General features: G+C 41.5%; 1 protein-coding gene across 7 annotated transcripts in view; it reads left to right on the top strand.

Moving 5' to 3' along the window:
* PDE1C (phosphodiesterase 1C) overlaps positions 1-13,062 on the top strand; it is a 302,827-nt gene that overhangs the window by 273,187 nt on the left and 16,578 nt on the right. Inside the window, exon 17 of one of the 7 annotated variants that reach the window (XR_006384292.1) lies at positions 12,760-12,881. The exons of 5 other annotated variants lie outside the window; for them this stretch is intronic. Coding sequence is in view for 1 of the 2 variants with exons in the window: in XM_044246333.1 (XP_044102268.1) it covers positions 499-512 (14 nt within the window). In the remaining variant the exon portion in view is untranslated. Of the gene's footprint in view, positions 1-498; positions 1,186-12,759; positions 12,882-13,062 lie in introns of those variants that run through there. One more of the 7 variants, XM_044246333.1, reaches the window with a different exon arrangement.

Below are 13,062 nucleotides of genomic sequence, written 5' to 3'. Positions count from 1 at the left end.
ACTTGGGATACATCTTGCTTTAAATCTTCTTGGGGAAGCTTCTGAGGGGTAGGTGGGTGTGCAGAAATTCTAAGAGAGAAAAACATTGCTTCTGGTATGGAAATGGTTGGGATTTGATGAATCCGATTTCTTCCAATCCCACTGATCCCTGAGGCATATTGGCCCGATCTGGCAGGCGCTGTCATCTTGGTTCAAAATAAGGTATTTTAGTATCCATATTGCATGAACCAAATGTTTGATTATCAAGTTGAAAGTAACTATTAAGATTTCGAATGTAACCAGTGTTTAAAATTCTCCACGGAGAGTTTCTCTTTATGAACAGAGCAAACGGTGCTACAAAGGAGACAGCAATGACTAGTATGGAAATGTTTAACTGATCCTCCCCCTCCCCCCTCTTTTTTTGTTCCTCAGATTTTTTTCTCCTCAGACCCGGCGGGTGGAGGAGGGTGGGGGGAAAGGCAGCATTGACACTTTTCTTTTTCTTTTTCTTTTTTTCAGATTCAGAAGAGTAAAACACACCTCACATACAATAAAAGAGGCTGCCAGTGTCTTGCATCATTTTAGCTGAGCTTCTTCATTCTCCTTCTCCTTCCACAAAGACCCGTATCTGGGGAAGGTGTCCAACTTTCAGAAACAAGCCCCACCCCCCTACACACTTGGCCTTCCCTCATGCCACCTCCTTTCAAGAAATGGCTCTCTGGGAGCTGGTTTGAGGTCTAAGAACTCTGGGGAAATCCTCCCCCAAGCAAACCAAACAACTTGAGCTTTTTGCACAAACAGAAACAAAACGTGAAGGGACTTCCTCAGAATTCTTTGCTAATGCCCTTGCTTTCAAGGCACCTGTCTGGCCTGGTGAGGATGGACATCCTGGATATGCTGAGGGAGGCCTGAAAAAGCCACATGCGCAGTAACTGCCATCTTACTACTGTCGATGCCGTTCCTTTAAATTGTTATTTTTTTCACTGGCTACTGATGGTGGATACAGCCGTGCTGGTCCTTCATCACAGCTAAGATGATGACTCCAGTCTCTGGTTGTTTCTTTCCTGAGTCTGGAACATTCTTTTTCTCCAGTTTTCTTTCAGACTTAAAATTTGTTCTTATGCTTGTCTTTCCATTTATATAGGACATTCTTTTTTTTTTTTTTTAAAGAGATTATCCTATAGGACTCTATTTGTAAATGCTTAATTTATCTGTGCTTTCATTAATAGAAACCTGAATGTTTCCACTGATGACCGTACTGTTTAGGTGGGAGACACATTGTTTTCATTGGGTAGCATCCATGACTAAATGGTTACTGAAATTCTTACCACTCGGCGGTCCTCTTTTGGATATTTATGGTTTCACTTAATCACTCTTCTTTCTATTCAGGGAAGTGCTAAGGGAATTAGTATCAGGGAGATATGTCAAATAACTCTTCTCATTTTGGTGAGTCTTTCAAAATAACACAGAGGAGATAATTAACAGCACAAGCCAAAAGAAAGCATTGTGGATGTAGCATGGAAAGAGAATAAAGATCCACCCCCTGAATTCAAGTCAAAAATGGGATCCAGTGGAATCTAAGTAAAGGGTAATTTTATGAGTCTAAATGGTGTGATTTGGATAAAACTGATTCTTAAAAGGTGGTTATGGTTCCCAAAGGAATCTTTGAGTCCTTCCCAAGGGGAAACCCCATGACTCTGCTGGCGATGGAGTGGGGGCTAATCATAGGAAGAGAGAGAGAAAGCTAGATGGTAGGCTTGGGTGTATTCCCCATTGCAGATTTAATTTCTATGTTAAAAACACCAAAACAAACATTTTAAAAATCTTCTTATTACTAAAGCAAAACGTTGCTATTTCTTCAGACAGAAAGGGGACTGTGTATGTAGTCTACAGGGCCTCTTGCCCCCATTGAAATATTCCCCAACAGAAAGAGCTGAAGAACTCTTGCATCAAATGCCCAGTTTGTACTGATATTTAAACACAGTTCTCTGGTCAGCTTTACATTTTGCCTTGTAATAACACATATTTTTCTGTTGCTCCCTCTGCTTTTGTAACAGTGACCACAATAAATAATGTGGTCACAAATTCAAACCACTGGCCTAATAGGTTGAGCAAATGAGTAAAGCAAGCCATGTAATATCAGAGTTACTGTGATCAATGGCAGTTGGTACCAGTGAGGCAGTAAGGAGCAGTAGGGACTGTGAGGAATTGGAGCTTTCTGTATATTGAGTTATGTCTTATGGAAACAGGGCAGTTACTAGTCAGCAACAGGATTAGTGCTATGTAGGAAAGGTGGTCCTAGATACCTGGGATTTTATATAAACCCTCTCCAAATATTTAAATACTGGCAATGAGTTCAGAAATCTCCAAAGACTGTGCTGGTTGAAAAAAGTATCCATGAGATATTGGGATGCAAACTATGCTCTTTGAGGTGTTATGGTTTTGTATAGGAAGAAAATACAACCAGGGCATGTCCAGTTTTTCATCTTCGAACCTGAACTTTTTACCTCATTTCTGTTCTGTACTTTTTGTATGTAGAGCTTTGCAGCCGGTCAAAATAGAAAGCTTACAACTTCCCTTTTATACTCAACAAGTGAGACTAAACAAGATCTGAAAAAGAAACAGGAATATAGCCATTTTTTCTAGCAACAATAAAGACATGGTAATGTTTTCCATTTGCTTTAAGTCACTAATTAGCTGAAAAAGAATGGGGAGAGAGTTTCATTCAGTATAGAACTCTGCTTGGAATTCTCATTGTGGAGAAGCAAAACTCCATGTAACTCATCTTTAAATCCTTAAAAATTATTTTGAAGGGGCATTGAGTAAAACTGCAAAATTATCAACTTTTTGAAAATATAAACCGACGTATTATTGTAATATTAATTAATACTGGAGTTGATAAAACATTGACATTATGATCCCCAGTCAGTATTGACTGGAAGAACAATATTTCCAAAGCTCTGGTGCACTTTCTGTGGTCTTTCTGTTCTCTTGAAACAGCTTCCAAAGGAGCAGCGATATGGGATACACATTATTCCCTTTTTTGGAGTCTGGCATCTTACTCAGTATTACACTGTCAGGCAGAAAGCAAGGGCTTATACACCTGAATTAAGAATTGATCAGCAGTAAAGGGACGTTTCCACCATAGACAAACCACAGTTTCTACCTGTCCCTGGGGGCAACACTTTCCAAAGGAAGTTGAGCTTGAAGTTTGGGAGACCCTATGTCACCAAAGAGCTCCACATCCAGGTTTTTTGGTTGTGCTAAGTTTTGAGACATAACGACCGATCCATTGGGAGGTCTTCATTCCATCTTTTATTCATGCCAACCTTTCTTGGGTTATGAGCCCTAATAACTTACAGCAGCAGGCAAGAGATTCATTTCTAGCCCATTAAATTTAAATGGATTTTCTTCCATTACCCATTTCATTCTTGGAGCTTTTCAAAACTATTGAAAACATCTGACAGGATCCCATTAAAGGCCTGTTACACTTAAACAGTAAAATAGTATCTACACATCGGAGAGCCAAAGAAGAATCTAGCATGGCTGTTTATTTCATTTGCGGAACTAAAGCCACTGTATTGTATTTTCCACCTAGAACCATGCCTTTAGTAAATTTGGAGAGTGAACAAGTCAAGAGCAACATTATGATGGGATATGAGGCAGAAGGCAGACGAACAGATGGAGACCAATTTTGTAATCCTAATCCATATTTTGGGAGTAAGAATACTGGTCTTTTTGTATCACTTCTGTGATGGATCACTTTTCTTTAGATAGATGATAGATAAATAGATAGAGAGATAGAGAGAAAGAATATATATTTTCTTCTATTCTTCACCGTTGAGCAGAGACATGATAAACATGACTTCATAATGCCCTCTGTGGGCTATAGGGAAAAACAAAAGAAAAAAAGCAGTCAGTCTTTTTCTCATAATGAGAGATTCTAAGATTAAAGTCTATGTATGCAGTATTATGTCCCCAATAAAAGATATTCCAGTTGGAAACGTTGTTCTGATTCTGAGATCCCCACACATCCCAAGAGGAGCTTCTGTGCTGCTCCCCTACCCCAACCACCACCGAACACGGCCCAGAGACAGTCAGCATTCAGGAAGCAGGTGCACAACTGTCTAGCTATGTTCCACTATGCACCTGTGAGTGCCAACAAAGCCCAGCACCTCCTCTATGCCAAGCATATTGCTAAAGGCTTACTTTCCAAGGATATGCAGACATACCCTAGTGACATGAGTAGCTTATCATAAGGGATAGAAATTGCAGGTGGTTTGGGGGAAATTGTCAGAGCAAGTTTATGAAAAAAATAGAAATAAAATAAAATTTTCTCTATGGCTTTCAGATTTAAGAAAAATAAAATAAAAACAGAACAAAACAGGATTTATCTGAAATTGTTCTTCCAAAAGGGATGATGACACCAATCTATATGAAATACCCGTGAACTTATTTGTAATCCAAGTTGAAATAGTTAAAATCCAAAGTGGACTGTCTTGCAGCAAATAGGAGATCCTGTATGTGCAGCGTGGGGAATCATGGCCCAATTTTGCTCTGCTGATCTTATGGTTGGTACAGCACTGAACCACAGAAAATTGGACATTAAATAACATAATGGTGCAATAATGATGTTATATTAGATCTTATGTGTGAATAAATGGAAAGTAATACTTATGATTCATCAATATTGCTCCAGCATTAAAGACCTCATTATCACTTAGAAAGTGAACTTAAAAAAAAATTGTAATGAATGGCACAATATTTCTATGAAACATCCCTCTGAGAACCGGGGACGCATTACCTGCCAAGAACAGATTTCAGTTAAGACTTCCTCTCGTCAAAGACCCTGAGCTTTGGGGTGAGAGTAGATTAGAATGGTGGCAGAGCCGCCTAGAACATTTGACAGATTTCAGTTAATTTGGGTTCGGAGAGGTTAGAAAAAGATGTGAAGTAGTCCTTTTGATGTTCTCGACATTTGTAAAAGACTGCATACTTCTCTAGGAAAGTCTGCAGTCGTCAAGGATTGTTTCATTGAAAGAACACCTTGTTTTTACATTAAACAAGGGTGGGTACCGTTGGAGACCAAGACTGAAAAATTCATGGAAATCCATTTAAACATTATTACTTTCTGGTTCTTTTAACTAATCTGCCCTCACCTCTCCCATTTTTCATTAAGATATTGTAGATGTATTTGAGATGAATTTACATTTATGCTGGATCCTGTTCCCCAGGTAGAAGTAGATCCACACTGGCCATGGCTGGCTTCCCTCAATGAACTTGGACCCAGCGTAGATTGCTATCCACTGAGCCAGGAGAAGCAGGGGGAGGTGTGTGGGTCCTTTCAACACCCTAGGGGCACACTTATTCAACCTCCTTTGGGAAGAGCATGCATCTCTGGAGATACATGCTGGCTGGAGCAGGCCAGGGGGTGCCCTCATGGAGGCTCCCACCTTTGGTCGGCTTCAGCCATGATCACAGAACCCATGTATTTTCATGGGAGCGGCCTTTTTAACCTGCAGAAGAATTTCTCTGCCAGGTTATGGTGCAGGGTAATTCATTTAAAATAAAGCTCATTAAAACCCAATAGCTATAGATTGGCTTTTAAGTAGATTGCCCTGGAGGCACGTTATTGTAGAGTCTTTGCTTCTTTGTCATGATCTATCTTGGGGTAGGTATTTGTATACTTGTGTCCTTGTCTTTGAGTGGGTATATGTATGATGGTATAGAGACAGAGTCACACACCAATATACATAGATTTATAGTAAAAACCTTCAGCTGTAGGTATCGTCCAGTAGCTGATTCTAGAGATAGAACTGTAGACTATACATTTTCCTTTATTTCTTGCTTTGATATTTTTATACGATTTTATATGCTGTAAAAAATTTTTAAAAAATATTTGCTATTTTCATTTGTAGAGCTCAGTTGGGTTTTTATCGGCTCTGGTGCCCACTGTACAGCCTGCTTCCTCCCCCTACCTAATTTAAGAGTCTTCTCCTTTTTCATACTTTTCTTTTACCTTTCCCTTCTTTTCTTCTCCCATTTTCTACTTTCATAACTCCTTCTTTCGCCTCTGTCCAGGCAAGCCATTCTGCCTGTGGAATCATTTTAGCACAAGGAAACACAAAATAATGGGGGAAAGAGAAGCATCTTCTTCCAGTGGAATTAACATGAGGAAATGTCAGGTACCAAGGATGGGATAGGTAGCTGTGGAGGAGGGAAAAGATTGAGGAAAGGAAGCAGGAAAAAGAAAATCCTCATGGGAGATCAGTTACCCAAAGCAAGATGAGTCACTCTGAGGCTTCACCTTCCCTCACCTTCCCTCAGTAGAGAGCACAAGAATGGCCGGTGCTCACCAGGGGTCTGTAGCCCCTCTCCTGGCATGGGCGCTGGACCTGTGTGAATGGATAACTCAACTCATCTCAGCCTTAGACTTTGTTGCTGTTCCGCTGGATTTGTGAGAGGTGTCTGGACTAATACCGGGAATGTTTAACAAGACTCAAAAGAGGGAGGCAAGCAGAACCAAAACCCCCAAACTCAGTCCAAATCATGCCAAATAAGTACTTCTTTGAGGGATAAGGAGGAGATTTCTGGATGTGTTCTAAGAATGCTCCTCCAAGAGGGAAGATGGTAAAATGTACTTATGTTTGTTTCTATAGCGGTGAGAGGATGTACTTCCATGATGTAAAGTAGCTCTCTAGCAGATAAAAAGCAGGTTGCAATTTGCATTTGTATATCACAGGGCAAGAGAATGGCCATCCATTCTGAAGAAGAGTGTTTTGTTCCCTATGATTCTGGTTTGTATGAAAACAAACTATTCAAATACCATAGCATCACACCTCGAAATGCAAAAATTATTCCTCAAGATTCATGTAAAACAGAAATGCTAAACTGCTCTCAATAAACTCAAGATGTGTTTCTTGTAAATCTTTATTGCACAGATGAGGCTGACAGTCTGTCGATGTATAATTTCCCCCATCATCTAGTGATGAATAAGTACCTGTATGTTCTTCTGATTACCAAATAAAAACAAATGAGTTAATCTCTTGGTTGGAATTTGAAAAATCAAATGCCGTTTTTTCCTTTCTTTGCATGTTTTCTGCTGTTGTCTGTGTTCTGTCCCAGATATGGGGCTGCCCAAGAGCTCACTCAACCATCTGTCTCTTTTGTATTCCTCCGAACGCCATGTAATACCCATACCACGTGCCTTTGCCTGCACCCTAGAAGCTACCCAGTAAAACTTGACTCATGTCATCTTTTCTGAGGGACGAGGTGGGTGGGTTATGAAAAGCTCCTCAGGGCTTAAGAAGTGTCAGCATGCATGGAATGAAGCTGGCCTCCATATGTTTCGTTTTCTTCTGGGTACAATGACATGGTTTGACAATCCTGTGATGCCAGTTTTCAAATTCCGGGCTTTTCATCTTTCTTTCTCTCTTGAAGGGCCTACCTGGCAGTATTTTATTTCTCTCCAGCAGTGGACATGAGGGCTCTGACTAGGGAATAGTCATTACCCCTGTTTGTGGGTGTACTAGTGATTCACATCCAGGATGGCACCCAGCCTGCCTCCTTCTCACGGGCCACGAAGAGGGACTTGTCCAGCAGAGAGGATGCATCTGACACAGATAGCACCCCCTGCCCAGCCACCTCCCTATGCTGTTCCTGTATAGAACCCCACTGGAATATTACCCTCACAAAGAGGGCGGTGACGGCTCTCCAAAGGGGCTGTGTTTGCCATGCATTGAAACATATTTTTAAAAATTCTTTTTCTGAAACCTGAAACAGAACTTACTCATGTTTAAAAACAGAAAACTATAATAAAATTAAATTCACCTGTAATACCCTATCCAACAATCATTCACTGTCAGTTCTTTCCTCATTTCCGTACGGTTTCTGCTTTGCAGAGGCCATACAGTGCTGTATATTTATTTTTGTGTTTTGGTTTGTTCACATAACATTGGGTTATAAGCACTGTCCCATTAAAAAAAACACCCTCTTTATTAATATAATTTCAGTAGCAAAATAATAATTGACTTGGCTCTAGCACAGTTTGCTTAACCAACTCTCTGCTGTTGGACAATTAAGTCACACATATTTCATGTTTATTTACTTATTTATTTTGCCACGGTAAATAATATAGCAGGGAAGTTCTTTGTATATAAGGCTCTGTCGCATTTCTGAATATCTCCATTGGATGAATTCATAGATGTACAGCTACAGAGTCAAAGCTTGTGAACATTCGCTTGACTTGTCATTTGCTGGCCCAGTTCCAAAGCATGTTCACCTATTAAAACAGCTATATCTAAAGAGCATGTAGTGTTGCTTGTGAATAGCTCTTGTAGTTTTAGTCATTGTTCTCTGTGATGAACAGAGATCTGGTTATAAAGCAGGCACGGTATCTCAGTGGGTATATGGGGCAGGAAAAAAAGAATATGCGGTGCTAATTGATATACTATTGGAAAATGACCCTTGGGGAAGTATGGCTGGGTTTGAAGCCCCCCAGACTCCTTCAGTGATGCCCCAGCCCTGAGCAGAACGTGGGCTTCTCTTAATGCTCTTGTGTCAAGGATGGGAAGAGGCAGAACTGGGGACTTGTCCCAAGACAGCAGGCAGTGTCTTGTTGCCTTCTGCTGCACCCCAAGTGGAACACAGAGGTGTTAGAAGATGTGCTGAGCCGTAGAGATCAGAGGTTGTGGGTATCTCAAAGGCAGACATTGCAAAATGCTAAAAGAAGGGGATTGAAAATGCCCAGTAGGGTGATGAACACTTTTCCTACTTCCGTCTTTCAGCACCGCCCCTGCCCGTGGGATCTGTCTGCTGGCTTGTAACAACATTCCTGCTGTTGCCCCATTACTAATGATGACGCTCAATCTCAAGGGCTCTTAAAATACCCTTTCCCGGCAGGCTTGACGGTGCTCACCCTGTTTTGCAGAAGGGAAATGATTTGTTCGACATCAAGCTGCGTATCACTGGGGTTTACTGCTAAACTCTCGGTCCTGAGTCTTAGGTGTGTGTATCTGCCCCAAGGTCGGTTGTCACTTCCATCAGTGTCCTCTGCTCCAGACACTTGATGAATTGGTTTCATTGCCCTTTAGCTGAACCAACCAAGGACATTAATTTGAAATATCTGAGAGCTATGCGTTTGTCAAAAGATACTTCCAGTCACACGGGCTGCAGTGATGACATTTCTGCCCCGAGCTGACTGATTGGGTTGTTTATTCTTTGAACATTCACATGCTGTGGGTCAAGGACAATGTGATCTGTGACCTTAAAATGCTTATCTTCCAAAGATGACATATTAGCGACTCTACACGCACACAAACACACACCCCTTTCTTTCGAATATGAACTAATAATAAACACTGTATCACACAGCAGTTTGCTAAGCACTTGTACATGTGAACTCTGACTCGATTCTCACAATTGTATCCTGAAATGAATGTTTCTGAATTTTTAGAGATGAGGAAAATGAAACTTGGCAATGTCAGCCCTGATGTAGTTGTTTACTCATGGTTTCATTTTACCTACTTCATTTATAAAATATTTTGGAATTCTAAAATCACATCAACGTCATCAATTTAAAAAAAACTTTAAGAAAGCAGAATAAAATCAGGGACAGAAAGGAGCTAGCATAGATGGAGTAAACCATGGTAAATGTTAGTGTGTGGTCATGCAGGCTGAATTGCAACCCCCCCTCCCCAGTTCCCAGCATTATGTCATAAATTGGATCTGAGTTTCCCGGAAACCTAAATAAAAATGAAAAGAAACCATGTAAAAGATTCACATAATCTATGAGGATCAAGCATCAAGAACCTTGGTTGTTCAGAAGCAAGAGCGCTTGCCCTGACGACTGAAATACCATTGTTAGGTATTCACTGAGTGTGTGTTTCTCACTCATGGCCACAGAGCAGGCTCCATGGGGAGCCTGAGAAATGCCCATGCCTGAGCCCCACTCCAAACCCACTAAACAGCATTTCTGGGGAGAAGTGCCTGGGTATCAGCATATGTTCTTTACAACTCCCCAGACGATCCCAGTGTGTAGCCAGGATTGAAAAGCCCTGACAGTGAGTTCCCAAGTCACTCACAGAGGAGCATCCCAAGTAGATTTCTACAATAAATCCCAGAGAGGGTTCTCTGAGTCCCAAGATGTTCTGCTGGTGCGGAAGAGTAGGGCACAATTTGGAAGCTGATCTGGACTTAGACTAGATCTTCCAGCTAGTGTCTCTGATGTTTTCCTTGGGAATGGGAACGAGGGAAGGGGTTGAGTTTTAGAACACAAAACTTACGGAAGTTGAATATTATTTCCACAAATGGAACTGTGAGTCAAGTGAGGTAATTTGATGGCTGCGGCATGGAAAATGGTTTCAGGAACACAACTTCAATGAATAGGGAGCCAGTGGGAGGTTGACTCAGACCCTAAGCACCCACGGTGGTCCATGATGTCGCCTAAAGGGTTGGGGAAACTGCAAACAGGTATTTTATATGTCTCCACCTGCTACTGTTTGTGACTCACGATTAGGAGAGACATGGATGGTTTCTCCCTTTACCTGACATATTGGGCATTTCATCAAGCACACAGAGAAACTAATTCCCTGTCTAGAGGGCTTGTAGTGTTACTGTTCCACTGTGCAAGGCTCCCAGAAGTTCCCATCTCATTCAGCACCTGCAAAGAACATACCAAGGGAATGAAAAGGTGCCAGCCTCAAGAAAACTGCAGACATTTAAAGGATCATCGTAGGTGATTAAAAAAAAAGAAGAAGAAGAAGAAGTGCACCAAGCATTTCTATGAAATCACCTGGTACTAGGGAATGTTTCTACAAATAATAACACTGGAAGCTTCAGTCATTCAGTGCTTTGCAAGTTTTCAAGCGCTCACATAGGCAACATTACGTTTGATCTTCCAGGTTCACAAGAGTATCCTGGAAAATGGATAAATGGATATCCTGGAAAGAGTATCCTAGAAAGTGGAGTGCCATATTTTCCAACAGTGAGACAAGAAAAAGGAAATTTCTTTCACGCGCAGTTTTCCAAGCCTGCCTGAAGATCAGAATCACCTGGGGGGCACTTGTCAAATATCCAGGCCCTTCAGGAAATCCTGGCTCACCAGTGCTTAGTTGGGCTTGAGAATCTGGTTTAGTTTTTCCTTTTTATTAAAATTATTGTTTAGGTTTTTCTCATCCTTAGGCAAATTTAAGATAACTGCATTTGAAGGAATTCTGGATAAGGGGTTAGTCAAAAAACAGCAAGAGTCTTGGGGAAAAGTTTCTCTGGGTTTGAACTCTGAAGTATCCTGGCTTAGGGATTGCCCCAGACACTCAGTAGCTTTCTGCAAATTGTTTAAACTCATTTTGTTTCCAAATTCCACAAAATGGGAATTATTTTACCATCAGAGAGTTAGTATTGGAAAAGATAACTAATGTATATTTTAATGTCTATAGCCAATATGGTGCTTAGAACACAGTAATTACGTGATGGGCAGCAGTGACTATTACTAATGACCAAGTGGTCAAATTGTGAATCCCCGCTATGAATAAAAAAACCTGAACCCAGCCTCCATCCTAAAGCAATGGTTCTCAACTGAGGGCAGTTTTGCTCCTAGGGAATATTTATCATCGTCGGAGGTCCAGAGGACATTTTTGATGATCTCGACTGGGGAAGTGCTACTGACACCTAGTGGTCGAGTCCAGGAATGCAGCTAAACATCCTACTATGCACAGAACAGCCTACTCCTGTGGCCCAGGTGTGCTGCTGCTGAGAAACCCTATCCTAAAGGGACAGAGAGACAAGGACAATGTTTCGTGAGCAGAGGGATAAATGCTTTGAGTTCATAGCGTCCCCGTGTAAATGCAGATTCAGTGGAACCCAGAGGCACTTGTCGTGGATCAGAAGGGGCTCTGGACAATGTCAGAAGCATGGATCTGCATCCTGGTATTACCCCTGATCAGGGCTGACTGTGTAGGATATGGTATGAATCGGACCCCCTGGAGTTGTGCAATAAGGCAGCCCTAGACCTGACCCAGAGCATCACTTTGGGCAAATCTTTTCAACTCGGGTGTCGGAGACACCTTATTCTGCCAATGGTCATTAGACCCACCTGGGGAACTTGTTGACAGGCAAACTTCTAGCTCCGTTCCCCGGATATTTCACTTTAGGAGACTCAGGAAAGGGCCCTGGAAGCCATATTTATAAAAATTTCCTCAGGAACTTTGAAATCACGGTCACAGCCAGGTTTGGGCTCTCTGATTTTCCTGCCTATTCTGATATTCAGGGCATATACAAGACGACAGTGGAGACGTGACGTTCTGCCAGATATCGCTTCTCTCACCTCATGCACATTAACCATTTTTGTGGCTCTGAGGTATTTGGATTCATTTTGTGTTTTCCATTTTTACTATTAGTTCTCCTCCCACTATTAACACCACTCTCCCTACTACGGCCAATAATAATAATGATAATAAACACAGAATGTCAAGCATAGTACCCTGTTCTTTAAGACTAAAATGAAGCTGTCTCAAGCACAATCCCAGGGGTAATTCTCCACATCTCACCCGTGACTCGGGCTCACTTCCAGCCCCGAGTTCCTGCTTCCTCAGATGTAGATCAATCCACAGGTCATCTTGTTATCTCTACCCAGGACCGTGGTGACTCACACATTTTCTCAATGAACACAACCTCCATAGACCCCAGGCCTGTCGGTACCAAGTAGACTTTACAAAAAGTTTGCATAGGGTCAGGGGACTTGTAACACGAATAACCATAAATCATGTGTATCTTCTGTTTAAGAATTCTCTCTGTACTTCTGCCGGGCTCAGACTCCAGGCGTCTGCCATGTTGCTGGCTTCCGAAATCCAGGCCTCTTTTGCCCCACTGTGGATGGCAAAATAAAGAAAGAAATGAATGAATGAGTAAATAATCTTTGTATACATGTATATATGTAAGATATATGTGTATCTATGTGAATGTGTTTCGATATGTGCATGTCCGTGTCTATATAATATGTATGTGAACATATGTGTGTATACACTCACACACACACACACTTACACATTTATGTAAATGTTCTTTTGCACAACAACTCAGCCCTCC

Source organism: Neovison vison, chromosome 4 (genome assembly GCF_020171115.1).
Source record: "Neovison vison isolate M4711 chromosome 4, ASM_NN_V1, whole genome shotgun sequence".
In the NCBI taxonomy this organism is placed as follows: domain Eukaryota; kingdom Metazoa; phylum Chordata; class Mammalia; order Carnivora; family Mustelidae; genus Neogale; species Neogale vison.
Note: the sequence above shows the minus strand (reverse complement) of the source record. Positions and strands in the feature narration are given on the sequence as shown.